The 16,278-nt window shown below is 44.4% G+C and overlaps 1 protein-coding gene across 2 annotated transcripts; it reads left to right on the top strand.

Annotated features, from left to right (window-relative positions):
- Nucleotides 1-101: 101 nt before the first annotated feature.
- On the top strand, nucleotides 102-16,214 carry LOC117446010 (serine hydrolase-like protein). Of its 2 annotated transcripts, XM_034082028.1 has the most exons (12): nucleotides 102-279; nucleotides 2,446-2,589; nucleotides 6,014-6,127; nucleotides 6,685-6,726; nucleotides 6,812-6,831; nucleotides 6,936-7,010; nucleotides 7,574-7,683; nucleotides 7,771-7,850; nucleotides 7,967-8,001; nucleotides 8,130-8,206; nucleotides 8,305-8,392; nucleotides 14,964-16,214. In XM_034082028.1, the coding sequence occupies exons 1-12, from the start codon at nucleotides 222-224 to the stop codon at nucleotides 15,105-15,107; spliced, it is 987 nt and encodes a 328-aa protein (XP_033937919.1). In that variant the 5' UTR covers nucleotides 102-221; the 3' UTR covers nucleotides 15,108-16,214. The 2 variants fall into 2 exon arrangements, with proteins under 2 accessions (XP_033937919.1, XP_033937927.1); XM_034082036.1 differs by lacking the exon at nucleotides 2,446-2,589.
- The last annotated feature ends 64 nt before the right edge of the window (nucleotides 16,215-16,278 follow it).

Below are 16,278 nucleotides of genomic sequence, written 5' to 3'. Positions count from 1 at the left end.
TGTGAGAGGTAAGCCCCTCCTCTTCTTATCGCTGATTGGTCCAGACAGTTGCTCCCATGTCTGTTTATCCAATAGCGTCTTCAAATCGTGTCACGTGGGTTTTCAACACCCGGAAAACACCGGCAGTGACCGTCAAAAAGGGTGTAAAAGTATTTCAGTTTTAAGATTTGTTTTTGTTTTATAGGTTTTACATCAGCTGTTTAGCGGTGCTATTTACCGACATGTTGCAGGCCTTAAAAGGCGTAAGACACCTCCATACCAGTGCAATGAAACAAGCAGGTAACTAATAAGTATGTGTCGTGTGATGAATGGAGAAACATGAGTGTTTATTCCAAAACCAGGACAGCGTGTAACAGAAGAGAAAACAGTTAAATGAATCGTGTTTACATGTCAGTAGAATTTCAGATGTTTTTTAGAGTTAAATTAGTGCATGTGTGTGAATGACAACTTTAATAACAATACAGGGCATGTATGAGTGAACAGACATAGGGATAAGATAGGTAATGGGATTGACATAATATTGGTATTTCCAACAGCAAAACAAGAATAACGAATAATGTGAATACTAAATATATAAAGTGAACCATCAATAGACAAGACAAATACATATTACATGTTCAAAAAGGAGCAGGAACAACTGTACACGTATGGTCCTACCCCTTCACGTAACTTAAAGGTGGGGTAGGTCAATTTGAGAAACCGACTCGAGGGCTGCAGTCGGATAGTTTAAAAATCAGCTCCTAAATTCTAACCCTATCGTCTATTCCTTGACCTCCGAGTGAAACGTCACGGGGTTAAGGGATAGTGGACAGGAGAATTCAAAAGGACTTAGGAGAAGAGACTGCGGTACTTTAGAGAATCCGAATGCACTTTCACTATCCGACGTGTTTATGATGCGCCAGCGGACGTCATCAATGTGCGTCTGCTGCTCTGGGGGAACTATGGAAACTACAGTTTTCTATACAGCGGACTACAACATGGATGTTTAATAAGAACGAGGGACTACTGTAAACTCATCTAGAGACTCTGCACCGTGCTCTGATGCTGCTGCTTTATGCTTTATGAACGTGGACAACAGAGAAACATATTCTTCATGACCAAAGTTGGAATTTAAATAAAAAAGGAAAGTGAAACTTATGCTCGTGTCACCCTCTCCCTCCGGTCCACATTAATACCAATGATCCCAATACGTATGATTGTATGAACTAAAGATCTTAAAATCAATACAAATGTATTTATTATAAACGTTAGTCCTTAACATCTATCACTGTGTATATCACCATTCAAACATCTTTTAAAAGTTGAACAAACTCCACACAGCTCAGTAAAGACTGTGAAATGTTGACTTTATTTGATAATTTCAGTAAAAACTAACGTTCATGTTTCTCTTTTTGATTATAATACTGATGAACGTTCAAAACAAAGCACTTTGGAAGCTTACCACCTATGTTTTAAAATGCTTAATAAGCACCATAACTTTCATGATATCATTTCTCGGTCATAATCGGTTGTTTCCGTGAACGGCTGACTGTTGAGTGACGGCAAATGCTGCGGCTGCAAGGCATTGTGGGGCAGCATTTTCGCTTCTCCTGTCGGTTAGGGAGGTCCAGTGGTTCCTAAGCTAAAGGAGATTATAAAGGAAGTTTGAAACCTCCTTTCCTATCATTCTCATCATTCTAGAGAATTCGAACGGCACTTATCATGGCTGCCACTGAGGGACTTCCGGGTCATTTCACTCCTTTAGGAAGGTTCCTAAGCTAAATGGACTATTCGACTTCAGCCGAGATCGCTAGAATTTGAAAATACACAACCGGAGAAAATCTGCCACTTCCTTATAGAGCCCCTCCTCCAACACACACGAACGCGCACATGACCAATGAGGGCACGAGATAAGTTTGTGCCCCGATGGAAGGCTGACAGGCAGGTAGGCCAGGTTGTACTTTTTACAGTATTACGGCTTCTACAGATGACATTTTGTTATGGATTCTTTGTCAAAGCACTTAAGATATTCATTGCTATCGGGATGTTAAGAGCATTCCATGGAATATAACAAAAAGTCTATCTCGAGCCGGTTTCTGAAACTTACCTACCCCACCTTTAACTTAGATAATAATAATTTTGTCAAGCCGTTTTTATTTTTGAACTGATTCATATTTATACTTTATTTGAGATCTACACATTACCAATCCAGAAGTTCAACCCACACATGGACATACAAAAAAAAAGCCTCTCCCTAAAGTCAAGAAGCTGATCAAGAAGCTATTCCAGTGGAGAGTGACATTACATTAGGCACATCAATCTCTTAGTTTTGCTTGAGTGAGCGTACATTTCCATTTATATTCCTGGTGAGCAAAAACTAATTTAGTTGGACTGGGTCCAGAGAAGTTAACAGAAGCGTTTTCAGCCGTTCAAAGTTTAACTAAACCAGAGTTTTTAATGTGTCAGTTTCAGAGCTCTGTGTACCGGTGCCATGGGGGGAGATCAGAGGGAAAGTTTGGGGTCCTAATCATGGCCGTCCTGTGCTCTGCCTGCACGGCTGGGCTGACAACTGTGGCACATTCAACACCCTCATTCCCCATTTACCCAAAGGTAATTATTGTTCATGCATAACTTATTTGCCACCAGCTTACCTTAATGTCCTTAAGTAAAGGTGTAACTAAAAATCTTGCAGTATGGGCTTTTAACCCTTAATTGATAAGAGACTCTCAATATACAATGGCACTGCTTTTATGGCTTTTTCTAGGTCATCTGTTCAATGTGTTTACCTGTTTGAATATGGGAGAATCTCCCACATACTGCTTACAAAATACTAATGATATATCCAAAAATACGGCCTCAAATTTTCCGGCAGGCAGTTTCCTAATTTTAGACATTGATATAATTTCAGTGATGGATTTTTTACATTACATTACATTGCATTTAGCTGACGCTTTTATCCAAAGCGACTTACAATAAGTACATTCGACCAGGAAGACACAACCTTGAGGAAAACAGAATCATATAAGTACATCAGGTTTCATAGAGCCAATCAGTTCAAGTGCTACTCAACTGGCTTTAGATAAGCCAGTCCTTTATTAGTATATAAGTGCTCTGTTAACAGTTCTTTGTTAGTCATTCTATCGCTCTAAGTGGAGTCGAAAGAGATGAGTTTTCAGTCTGCGCCGGAAGGTGTGTAAGCTTTCTGCCGTCCTGATGTCAATGGGGAGCTTATTCCAGCATTTAGGAGCCAGGATAGCAAACCCACGTGTTTTTGCTGATGGGAACTTGGGTCCCCCTCGCAGTGAGGGTGCAGCGAGTCGTTTGGCTGATGCAGAGCGTAGAGCACGCGCTGGGGTGTACAGTTTAACCATGTCCTGGATGTAGGAAGGGTCAGATCCATTCGCAGCATGGTACGCAAGTACCAGTGTCTTGAAGTGAATTCTAGCAGTTACTGGAAGCCAGTGGAGGGAGCGGAGGAGCGGCGTGGTGTGGGAACATTTAGGAAGGTTGAAGACCAAACGAGCCGCTGCATTCTGGATGAGCTGCAGAGGTCGGACGGTACATGCAGGTAGACCAGCCAGGAGGGAGTTGCAGTAGTCTAGGCGTGAGATGACGAGAGCCTGGACCAGAATTTTACTATTCAAACTGCATTTAAAACATACATCTCTGTTTTTTCCTCTGTAATTTGACCTGGCAAGAGGGCCATTACAAATCAATTAACATTTTTCATATTTAATATTATTTACCTTAAGAGCAGGGGCGGATCTAGAAAAATATTCATGGGGTGGCAGGAGATTTTGAGGGGTGGCATCCACTGGCAGAAGTATATGCTGATTTAATCGCAGTCATATCAATCAATGTTAACTTGGAAAGCCACAATATTGATATTTTAACTCAATAACATTAGGTGACATTATTGTGGCACATCAGTAAAGCTTTACATATAAATATATAAGGTGGCAGACATAATTTAATGAATTTTAAATGAACAATAACTGAATAAGTTTGTTTCACTCTTAGACCAGCAGGGGTACCAAATCAATGCAGACTGCTGCAATAAGTACATTAATTAACAGTCTCATCGATGTTTGTCTGAATGAATATGATACTATTAACAATCATATCATTCCTATCAGCTGTCAATCACTGTTATGATTCACATATTCATTTATTATTAAATAAACTATATTTTTTAGTTAATGATGAATGTTCCTCAAGATGCTTGCTCATCCTCCTTCAAATTTGAAAGACAAGTAATTACTAGCATATATCAAAATTCTAAAAAATCAAAAGAACAGTTCAGCGCCCCACGACTTTACTGCAAACAGTTACAACCTGGACTTTACATCAGAAAGAACAAACATTAAAGAAGTGACTAACTGCATCAAAACGTGTATTCAGCTAAAACATATACATCACTGCAGTTATTATCCAGTGGAAAGTCCTTACCTACTGGCCTAGTTAAATAAAAGTGGTTACCTACAAGGTCATCATCTTAACAGTTTTTTATGCTCATCCGTGAGCAGAGCATCAAGTTGGCATGTTTATTACAGCTGAATGTGGCGATTACCAGTTTGTTCAGCAAAACGCCTCACAAATGTATTAAGATCCAAAGCTTTAGTGCGTTTTGATTCAATGCTGAGTACAGCCAAACTTGACAGTCTCTTCTCTGTCATTGTCGACCGCAAATACCTCATTCCTTCCTTCTACTTGGGTCCGAATGCTTATCGTTTTGCGCCGTCCCATTCACATTTCCATGCTCGCACCAGGGCCGGGGGAGGGGTTACAAGACTTGCGTCCTGTGCTGCATTCACTTGCACTCGGACATTAGAGACTTCTCTCATAAATGTCTGATGAGCCACAACTTTTCTTTCAAAACAAAGCTGCCAACTGGGGTGGCAGCTAGGGTGGCAAGGCCTATCTTTAGGGTGGCGATTGCCACCCCAGTAGATCCGCCCCTGCTTAAGAGACACACATACCCTGGGAACATGGGGATCCCCTTGTGCGCAACAGTTAGCCTGGGAAGCGTGTTTTTCATTAGTCAGTTTATTTAACATGTCAGAAACAAAAACATACAACAATAATATATATATATATTCTTTTTTTTTTCTCACTCAAATTAATAATTATAACAAAGTACAAAAAACAAATAATAACAAAAAAAACAATACTAATTCTCAAATAGTCTCTGTCATGTTCAACAGGGGCAAGAAGAAGCTTAAAAAAACTTTTCTGGTCCTACCCCCTCTAGCATATATTTTTCTTATAAATAAAATATTAGGTCATCGTCATCAGCGACATGTTTGTCTTGTTAATTTGTTTGCTTTTTGTTTTTTTACAAAACAATCAGAAATAAATTACTTTTACAATTACAAGAAATAACAACAAATGGGATTTTACAGGTCCTGTTCATAACCATTAATGATTTGGCTCCTAAATAGTGTTGGCCTGTTGCCTCACAATAAGAAGATCTAAGAAGAGGGATGACTAGAATTAAACTAGAACTGCCCCTCTTTCTTTTATTTGCTTTAACATGTCCTGCTTGCCTCAGCTATATATTCAATTCAAAGTAAAATACAGATAAGAAACCCCCTGGTTTGTCCCTCAGTATGACCAAAAACAGTCTTGACAATTGAGCTTGGTTTATTCAACTCTACTTTGAAAAGACTTCCCAGCTCATGCAGGTGTTTGATGATTACACTTTGCCTGTAGACAGTGTGTATCTGTGCAGTGCAGCTCCTCCTTGCAGCTGCTGTAACTCAGCTGTTAGAGCAGCTGCCTCTCCTCTAAAATTATGAGGATTTAACCCTTTTTCCTGGCCTGCATGCATGTTCAACAATAATTATACTACCAAGAAATTACAACTTTTGCTGGTTGATTAGGTCTTTCTATTGGTCTCTAAGGCAAAGCTATCCAACTGAAAATAGTATTGAGTGAAGGATATTTGGTTTGTTTAGTTTAAAATGTGTAATTAACACAGAGATAATGTGACAGCCTCTCTGTGAGTTATGGTTTTCTGTGTGTCTCCTCTCAGAGTGCAGGTACGTGGCGGTGGAGCTGGCGGGTCACGGCCGGTCGTCACATCGTCCTGCTGGAGTTTCCTACTCTTTCCCCACCTATGTGATGGACGTACGCAGAGTCGTTGACGGTGAGTGAGTTACAGAACTTGCAGGACATGTTTAATTCAAATCCAATTTCAGCTTTCGTTCAACAAGCTACATCTCTGAAGGGATATGAAAATGTGTAATATTGGTCATAGACCTTCAGTGGAGAGGGACATGTCTTTATATATATATAATATATATATATGAGCAACATGTGAACCTGAAATACAGATCCTTAGCTAAATCTAATTAAAAACATCATTATTTGGGGTTCTATTTTACACATTTCAAGAGCTTTGCCTGATTAATATGCATCAGTTGAAGACAGTTTATTGCATTAAACATACATTAAGAGTAGTTGACTCTTGACCTTTTTAAAAAGTAATTATACAAGAATATCTAAATTTTTAGCACATGAAAGAGAGGATGATTGCATTTGAATATGAGAATATTGTTATGTTATTAAACTAAATCACCCTGCCCTGGTGCATCTGTTTTGCCGTTTAGCCACAGTATTCTCACTGTCTTTCGACTAAAAAGTCTCAGGGTTCTGTGATGAGATACTGAACCTAGTTGATGATCTGTGAAATTGCTCCCACAGCTCTGCAGTGGAGCAAGTTCTCCATCATAGGACACAGTATGGGTGAGAGCAGCTTTACAGAAGCATTTGAGCAATTAGAACGCTTGTGGTATTTCATATTTATATGTGCACTTTCTTTTTATTTCAGGTGGTAACATCGCTGGAATGGTAAGTGACATTTTAATGACAGAGCACTATTTATTAGGATACATCTACTGACTCTATAGAGTGTTTTTTCTTTACTGTGTGGCATCTATTGTGTTTTCCTGCAGTTCAGTGCACTCTATCCAGAGATGGTGGATGCTGTCGTACTGCTGGACTCGTATGGATTCTTTCCTACAGATCTGGTATTCACACAATCTACAGTTACTACAGTGATATCATCTGAGGTTTAGTTAAGGAAGAACAAAAATACATTGCACTTTAAAGTTGTGATGCAAAAAAATCATTGCATTTCTTTACAAAACGCTTCATAACAATTTCATTAGTCCTTCCACATGTTGAGAATGTATTGTTTCTTGCTTACTTGCTTACTTACTTATAAAGGTCTTTGGAAGTATAACATTTTATTTAGTAATCTATGCTGTATGAAGGAGGAGGCGCTCGGCTACACTGTTATAGGGCTCCTGTAATATAATCCTTTTTTAGGACCCTTGATTCAGGTTAAAACACTGTCAATTAATTCATAACAATGTCCAATAAATTCTACATTGGGACTAAATGAGAAAAAATATACAGGTTCTTTGCAATTTAAGTCACCAATGCATGTGCAATAGTTGTGTCCTTTGTGGTTAAGCATTCCTATAATATTGTTACCTTACCCAATATTTCAAAGACCTGTGGTGTGAAATCCACTCTCTAGAGTAGTTTTGAATGTGTTCCCTAATCATTTCTCTCTGTTTTATTTCAGAAAGAGGTCTTTGAAGCGATGAGGCAGGGGATGGATCAGATGGTTGAGTTTGAAAAAAAAACAGAGGAGAAGAAGACAAGAGTTTACACTTATGAAAACGCGGTAGAGAGGTGTTGCACTTTCCTTGATGTTGTTTTAGGATTACTCCACACCAACTCATCCATGTGTTTTCTAAAAATGTGTTTTATTTATTTCAGGTTGCAGGCTGCAAACCCCACACTGTCTGAAAAGTCTGCACACATCCTCTTAGAGCGAGGTCTCGTTCAAGTGGAAGGAGGTACGTCGTCTTCTCTGTTTTCGTGTTTGTTAGAGATGCTCCTCACAGAATAAGTTCTCTCCCCAAATACTTTTATACTGTTATGCTATAAATAAAGTGTTTTTTTTATCTTGCAGGTGTGGTGTTTACTCGAGACTTTCGTATTAATCTGGTAGGTTTTTGCTGAACTGCACAAAATCATCACTTTTCCTTTTTGTATCTACCGCAGGTGTTTCGTGCAGCCCATAAAATGCATGTACTGTGTTGTTCATTGTATTCTTTTCTCTTTTTTTTGTTCAGAAAAATATGGTGCGCATCACTGAAGCGCAGAGTCTAGAATTGCAGTCGATGATTAAAGCCCCTGTTCTAGTTGTTCTGTAAGCATTTCCTCCATTTCTCAATGCAATACCAATAAATTGTACCTAACTAAATATTCATACAATCTTTTTCTTCTCTTTCGTCTTTGCCTTTCCAGAGCAGAGGACGGCTTTGAGAAATTATTTGTTGAACCAGATAAAAGGACATTTACATCAGCAATGCTTCAGGCCTATAGGGACAGAAATGTGAGTGTATTTTTACTTTGTGTTTGTGTGAGGTAGGTGCTCCTACATCGTGGTGTTTATTTTAAGCCATTAAGCCTGTGACAGGCAGACAGGCGGCAGCACAGATGCAAAAAAGTATCTGCGTGTTACGAGCTCAATGTCTCCGAGGCAGCAGAAATCTTTCTAGCTGTGAACCTCACTGTGACCTACATAATGGAGTTTGGTCCAGAGCTGCGGATGAGAGCGAGAACAGAAGATGTGCGTCAACTAATCGCTCCAATGGGGCTCTCTTTCCAAGTCAGCTGGTGGGAGGGAAAACAAAGAGGGACTAATGTCAGAGTAAGAGTTGTTAAAGCAGCTATAATCAATATTTCTATGATACAAATGTATCAAATGTCATTATGAAAGGTGTTGCTCATAGTCCTAAACCTACAGATACTGTGGCTCCACTCTTTGTAGAGTTTTAGATTTTTCTGAAGCAAGTTTAATATTTCGGGTTAGTTCTCACCGCTCTCACAGGAATGTTTTCAGCTGCAGAAAGCTGATGATTTATTGTGAAATATCTCTCAAACATCCACTGGACACCACCTGCTAAGGACCAGACAGCTCACAGACACTGTGAGCAATATCAGATATCCGATCCGAGACCTCCCTCTTCAGAGACAGGGGCATTGTTCACAATCTGTTTAACAAATTGGGACACAAATATAAGAGTTGAAGTTAAGGGATTATGACTTATCTCATCTCCATAAGATACCTGCATATTAAAGCAGATAAATACATAAAAAAGCAAATCAAAATCATCTTCAGACAATTGCCGATCGGTCCCAAGATTGTATTTCGCCCTATGCGAAATGTTATGTCTCTTTTGTTTACCCGTTTACATGCATGCTACCAAAGCTTACTGAAATGTGATCGGTCAATACTACTCGGACTACACACAGAAACTATAGGTTACTTACGTAACGCCAGTTCTCAGAGTAACATGAAGTGAGATGTCTCACTATGGGATGCGCCTCATCGCGGAGCAAACAGAAGCATCAATCTCATTACGCCAATCCTGATTGGCTGGTGATCTTGACGTCAACGTCAGGGGAAATCAGCCCCTATAAGTAGCCTGCGCCCCGACGCATGCGTCGTTCAAAATAAGCACCTCTTCTCGCTTCACCGTAGCAAGGAGGGCCGTCTGGTGAGACATCTCACTTCATGTTACTCTGAAAACTGGGGTTACGTAAGTAACCTATAGTTCTCATTCATAACACTCCGTTCGATGTCTCACTATGGGATATTGTAGCTCCCGTATTGCCAGACGAGCTTATCTCGAAGATCACCGATCAACCAGAATTTAACAGGTGGAGTCCCGACTCAACAAGGTGCCCAGCACTGCTCGGGCCACGCTTGGAGCGGAGACGTCCAGCCTGTAAAAGCGGACAAAAGTGAGCGGCGAGGACCAGCTTGCCGCTGCACAGATATCCTGGATGGAAACACCCTTGAACAAAGCCCAGGATGTAGCCAGGCCCCGAGTCGAGTGAGCCCGCAGACCCGAAGGTGCTTGCAGATTCTGACTCGTATAGGCCAAAGCAATCGCCTCCACGATCCAGTGGGATAGTCGTTGCTTAGTAACAGGCTTACCCTTGTGAGGTTTAGCCCAGGACACGAAGAGTTGGTCATTAAGACGAAGCTCTTTTGATCTGTCCATATATGTTTGCAAAGCCCGGACTGGACACAATAGATCCTGCTGCTGCTCCCCGGAGGAAACCAGCTGCGGAGGAAATGCCTCAATGTCAATCGGGGTACACGAACCAACCACCTTTGGTGTAAAGGCAGGGTTGGGTTTCAACAACACTCTCGTTTGCCCTGGGGCGAACTGAGTGAGCATGAGGGATGTACAGACAGTGCATGGATATCGCTGACCCGTTTAGCGGATGCCAGGGCCAGTAACAGCACTGTCTTGAGTGACAGATGTTTCATGTCAGCTCCTTCCAGGGGTTCAAATGGGGTCATCTTGAGCCCATTTAAAACCACTGCCAGGTCCCATAAGGGCACCAGCGACCTGGAGACAGGGAGGAGCCTGCGAGCTCCCTTCATAAAACGGCAAACCAAAGGATGTTGGCTAGCCGTCTTACCCTCAAAGCCCACATGGCATGCAGCAATAGCAGCCAGGTACACCTTGATCGTGGAAAAAGCTCTGTGTTTATCGATCAAGTCCTGTAGGAATGATAAAATCACCCCGACAGGACATTGAAAAGAGATGTGCCCTTCTTGAAGGCACCACTCCTCAAACACCCTCCACTTACAGTCGTAAAGAGACCTGGTGGAGGAAGCTCTCGCACTCTGAATAGTGTTTATCACCTTCTGAGGGAGTCCCACTGTATTCAGATTGTACCACTCACGGGTCAGGCCCATAGTGCCCTGCGCTCTGGGCGTGGGTAAAGGATCGCCCCCCCCGCCTGAGACAATCTGTCCCTGCGTGGTGGGGGCTGCCACGGCTGCCCGAACAACAGCTGATATATCCCCGCCAGCCCGTACATTGCGGGCTAGGGCGGAAACATCAGAGTAAGTGTGTGGCGTTGCTTCTTCACTCTGGCCAGAGTTGGGGGTAACAGAACCAGGGGTGGGAACACGTACAGAGGACCCGGAGGTCAATCGTGTACGAGTGCGTCTCCGCCTAACGGTGCGTTTAAATCGTGCATTAAAGAGAACAGCTGTCATTGAGCATTTTCTCCCCTTGTGAACAGATTTAACGCGGCTCCGCCGTAACGCACCCACAGCGGACTCCCGATCCTTGGATGAGGAGTCCAGTCTGCATAGAGTGGTGCACCCTTTGACAGTAATTCTGTCCCTAGGTGTGTAACCCCTGGTACCTGTGTCGCTCTCAGAGAGAGGAGACGTCTGCCGCTCCAAGGGATCAGTCTGTGTGCCAGTGTGTGTGACTGGAGACAACGCAATCTCCCCTGGCGGTTCATACACGATATCGTGTTGTCTGTCCTCACGGGGACATGAAGTCCTCTGAGAGAAGGCAGGAAGCATTTTTGGGTGGGGAACACCGCTAAAAGCTCCGGGTAATTTACGCGTGCCCGCTGGAAGTCTCTGTTCTAGAGACCTCTCACCGGGCGACCTTCGTAAGTCCCCTATCAGCCCGTCTGACCTGCGTCCGTGGTGACCACCTTCTGTGAAAGGACTGCACCCGTAGGCGCGTCCCGCACTGGAAAAGTCGGGTGTAGTGCCACTACGCATTTCATAATCACCAAAACTCTCCGTAAGCCGTGGCGTTCGGGGTTTAGTTTTATTATGAGGCCCATGCTGAGCGGGTGCTTTACGGGGACATTCTCCTCCGTAATCTGACTCCGCTCGGTGGGCTTTATAGATAAAACCCTTCTTTCTAGGAGAGAGAGAGAACCTTTCTCTCCAGAATGTGGGTTGACTCTCTCTGGGTTTGTGAAAACAGATAAATTATAACTGTTTTGAGAAGCCCAGGCAGACATCGTGAGTATCTCCTGCTGTATGCTCCTTAGAGCCAGCTGGGATGTCACTCTTATGGCTCCGACCGGCACTGCGCATGTGCGTGACGGAGGTGCCTTTTCAGCTCCAGCCGGTACTGCGCATGTGTGTGCCGGTGGTGCCCTCACGGCTCCAGTCGGCACTGCGCCTGCCGGTGGTGCCCTTAAAGCCCGGCCGGCACTGCGCATGTGAGTAGCGGTGGCTTCACGGACCCGTCAATAATCCGTCCTTTGAGAGATGCCGTAGCTGCTCTTGAAAGGGGAAGGATTGACGGGCCGTTCTTTACAGCTCTAGCCGGCACTGCGTACGCACGTGGCGGTAGTGCCCTTAAAGCCCCAACCGGCACTGCGCATGCGCGTGGCGGTGGTGCCTTCACAGACCTGTTTATTATCCGCCTTTTGAGAGAGGCCGTAGCTGCTCTCAGAAGGGGATTTATGGTTAACGGACTGTTTATTGTCTTTCTTTTCATTTTTTTGAGCTGCGCCCTTGGCCGGAGCCTGAATGCGTCAGCGGAAAATGGTTTATTCAGACAATAACGATGTGACATGTGTTTTGTGCGGACTTGAGGATGGCGTTGAGGCATCACTCGAGGCGGCGGGGACACATTTAGAGCCGGGGAAGGAACTTCCAGCTCCGTCACGGAGGGGAGAAGGAGGGGCTGTCAGGCCGCTCGCTTCTTCTTCCTCGCCTGCTGGCCGAAATTCTGGGTTGGCTGTGCCTGGGCTACAGCCGGAACCGGAGATTTTCTAGACCAACTCGCCCTCGTCTCCTGCCTGGGCTGGGGACTCGGGGCGGGCTGCGCCCTCTGCTGTCCTGGTACTTTGAACCCAGCAGAGCGCGGTGCAGCGTGGGCGAAGGGCCGCCGTTGCGAAGGGCCGCCGTTGCAAAGGCCGCGGCTGGACCCTTCGAGGGAGACAAAGGTGGAGAGCCTCGTCTTCCTTCTTTTTCGACTCGCACTTCCTCTGCATGGAAGCGAGAGCGGAGCCGAAAATCCCCTCGGGAACGATGGGCATGTCAAGCACATCTTCCTTTTCCCGGTCTGGGAGGTTGGTGAGGTTGAGCCATCTAGCTCTTTCCTGCACCACCATGATCCCCATTACCTTGCCCGTGGCCTGGACGGCGCAGCGTTGGACACGGAGACAAATGTCTGTGACCGCGGCTATCTCGTCCAGAGTGGCCGGTCCAGGATTGCTCGACATATCCTCACAGAGCTCCGCTTGGTATGCGGTTAGCATCGAGGAAACGTTCAGAGCCCTGGCGGACAATGCTGCGGCTCTGTAGGCCCGTTCCGTCATGGTAGACTGGAATCGGTCCGTTTTTGCTGGCAGCGTGGGGTTCCTGCTTGGCGGCTGGCCCATCCTCGGTAGGAGGTGGGCTGCCACCAGCGGTTCCATAGGTGGTATGCGGAGCAGGCCAAGCCTCTCCATACCGTCACAGTCAAGGGAGTGGGCACCCTGGATTGGGGCCTTGTTGCTAAAGGGCCGGTCTCTCCACGAGACCGACACCTCATCCAACATCTCCGGGAAGACCGAGAGGAGTTGCCTCTTTGCCCTCGTTGTTTGGGAAAAAAGTTTTCCCTCGTAACGGGACCTGGAGGTCTCCTTGGCCACTTCGGGCCATGGGATGTCTAGTTTGGCCGCAGCGCGCTGACACACGGCTTGTAGGTCCATACTGAGACAGGGCGAAGCTGGTGTGCTGTCGCCCGGGGGAGCAGCCATCGCTCCCGGCTTTGCAGCCTGAGTCGATGACATGAAGATGTCGTCTTCTTGCTCATCCGAGTCAGACAGGAGGAACTCAGAGGTGTACTCTTCGTCCTCCATGTAGTCTAACTCCAGGACATCTTCCGCGGGTGAAACCATGGTGAGGTCCAGTTGGGAGCCCCAGCTTGGTATAGCGTGGGGCCCCGTTCCCGCGTTTCTTGCCGCCACCGGATCTCGGCCTGATATGGTGCGGGATTCCGGTTCTGCGGGTGCCGCTGTCGGTGAGCCCCAGACCGCAGTGAGGGGCTCCATCTCTGCGGCAGACGTCCCCGTGTCTTGATTGCCGGTCGGCAGATCAGTGGACATGAGGGGGTCCCGTCCCGACAGGTTAACTTGTTGCGCTAACCTTCGGTGGAGGCTCTTCACGGTGAGGCGGGCACAATGTCCGCACGAGCCGGGGTTGTCGATGGCCTCCTGGGCGTGTTCCAGCCCGAGGCAGGACGAACAGATCTGGTGTGAGTCTGTGCCTGACACTTTCAACCCGCAACCGCAGCGCAGAGCCTCCGAGTTCCTGACTCCTCTGGTGTGAGGGGGAGAGGCATCCATCTCGTTCGCCGTGAGGCGTGGAGAGGGTTCGCTCATGACAGGTACGTTCGAGAAAAAAGTATTTACCGATCTGTCTTTAATCCGGGGGGGAAAAGGACAGCGTGGGTCTTTTTCTCTCAAGGATATTACCTGGTATGGTAATATTCCTGTAATCATTTTCTCCTCCATGGAAGAGAGAAGAAAAAAGTGTCCTTGCTACCGTGGTGTCGGTAGTGAGGGAAAAAACACAAGTTAGCAACTGGTGTGTTGCTAACTTGAAGTTAAAACCTTACCTTACTCCAGAGGAAGAACGGCGAGGTTGACTGTAATACTCCTCTGTGAGAGAATAGGGTAGCCGGCTAACGCCCGTCGACCGAAAATTAGCTTTGGGTTCAGTCTGTGGACAGTGAAGCTAGCCCGGCTACCGTTCGAGATGTGCTCTGAAGCGAGAAGAGGTGTTTGAATGACGCATGCGTCGGGGCGCAGGCTACTTATAGGGGGTGATTTCCCCTGACGTTGACATCAAGATCACCAGCCAATCAGGATTGGCGTAATGAGATTGATGCTTCTGTTTGCTCCGCGATGAGGCGCATCCCATAGTGAGACATCGAACGGAGTGTTATGAATGAGAACTGTTGATACCAAAATCGTGTCCTGTTGCCTACAGATCTGCATCCCTATTGCAATTAATAGAGATTAGTTGAAGTGTTACACTCTATTTGTATTGACAAACATTATATATATTATATTAAATATATATTGTTCGAGGTAGATCTCTCACACATTTTATTGTCTCTCTCTCTCAGCACACTGTGGTGAAGGTACCAGGCGATCATCACATCCATCTGAACGACCCGGCAGTCGTTGCTCCTCTCGTGTCTGACTTCCTGCAGATCAAAGTGTTGTCAGAGCCAGCTACACTAAAAGAGGAACAGACCTCAAAGTTATAGTTAAAATATTTATAAAAATAACATTAGTTGTGCCTTAAATACTTTTACTGAAAGGAGTGTTGGGTCAGATGAAGAGACTGATTAAAAAAAAACAGCCAAATTAGGTTTTTGGCGCAGCTTGGATATTATATGTGATGCTGTCCTTTGTGTCAATGTCAAGATTTCAAGTGTGTGAGACTTCTGTGAAAATGTACAGAAACACTTAAAAACACATTTGTCTGATAATGGTATGGAACATAAAGAGAGATAATCTTAAAAGAGGACTCCAAATATAAAGCGTATTCATCCTTAAACTCTCTTTGATTCAAAACAATAACAAATCAATGCATGATTAGCTTATTAGAGGATGTCCCTTATATGATAGAAGGCATTATTTTATGCTTTGAAGGCCATGGGATTCAAATTTGTGTTTTTTTATCGGTTTTAAATGTTGACAGTTTTGTCCTCCTTATTATAGGAGATGAGGTAGGAGACTTTGAACTTTTGGGGGGGAAAAAGCTAAACATGTTCCCTATGACAACAACATAAACATGTCATAGAATGACATTCTCACTAACACTACTCTCATTTCCGACCTTGTCGTTAAAAACTAGACATCATCAGCTATGAAAGCTTGTTGTTCAGGCTGCTGCACTCTTCTTTTAGCCCAGTGTCTTCCTTCTGCACAGATCACTGTGTTAGCCAACTGTGTTATATCACCCTGTAGCTGCTGCCTGAGGATGGTTTGAAATGCACTGTGGCCTGTCAGGTGTTTTAGAAGTCTGCTGCCTATTGTTCATATTTTAACAGCTGCAAAGTTTCTCTGAATTGTCCGTTTCTTCATGTTTAATCTTAACAGTTAGGAAGCTGTGGGAAGAACTAAAGTAAATGAGTTTCAGTTAGAGCAGAGGATGAATCTCGACTCAACAAGTTACACAGTATCATGTGTTCATTCATACAGTATTTAAACTATGTTTAGGTGGAGTATCTATCTATGAAATTACAATTCCTTAGATCTATAGCAATAATTATCTGACCATTTTACTAACAGACCATACTCATCTGTGGTATGGTTGTTGTTTTCTATCACCAAATGTTTAATATTAAAGTTATTTTTAATGTATTGTACATGGTTTCTGGTGTAATTATTTCCTCTAAATGTAGAAGGGCAATTCATTTGCAGCCTATATTC

The sequence above is a fragment of the Pseudochaenichthys georgianus genome, chromosome 1, assembly GCF_902827115.2.
Source record: "Pseudochaenichthys georgianus chromosome 1, fPseGeo1.2, whole genome shotgun sequence".
Classification (NCBI taxonomy): Eukaryota; Metazoa; Chordata; class Actinopteri; order Perciformes; family Channichthyidae; genus Pseudochaenichthys; species Pseudochaenichthys georgianus.
The sequence above is the reverse complement of the archived record's forward strand: the minus strand, read 5'-3'. Positions and strand labels throughout refer to the sequence as shown.

What these genes read in the sequence shown, in the direction of transcription:
- LOC117446010 (XM_034082028.1), top strand. Translation starts at nt 222, where the DNA reads ATGTTGCAGGCCTTAAAAGGCGTAAGACACCTCCATACCAGTGCAATG. An exon ending in GATTCTTTCCTACAGATCTG is followed by an intron (nt 7,011 to 7,573) that starts GTATTCACACAA and finishes GTTTTATTTCAG; the next exon opens with AAAGAGGTCTTTGAAGCGAT. An exon ending in TATGAAAACGCGGTAGAGAG is followed by an intron (nt 7,684 to 7,770) that starts GTGTTGCACTTT and finishes TATTTATTTCAG; the next exon opens with GTTGCAGGCTGCAAACCCCA.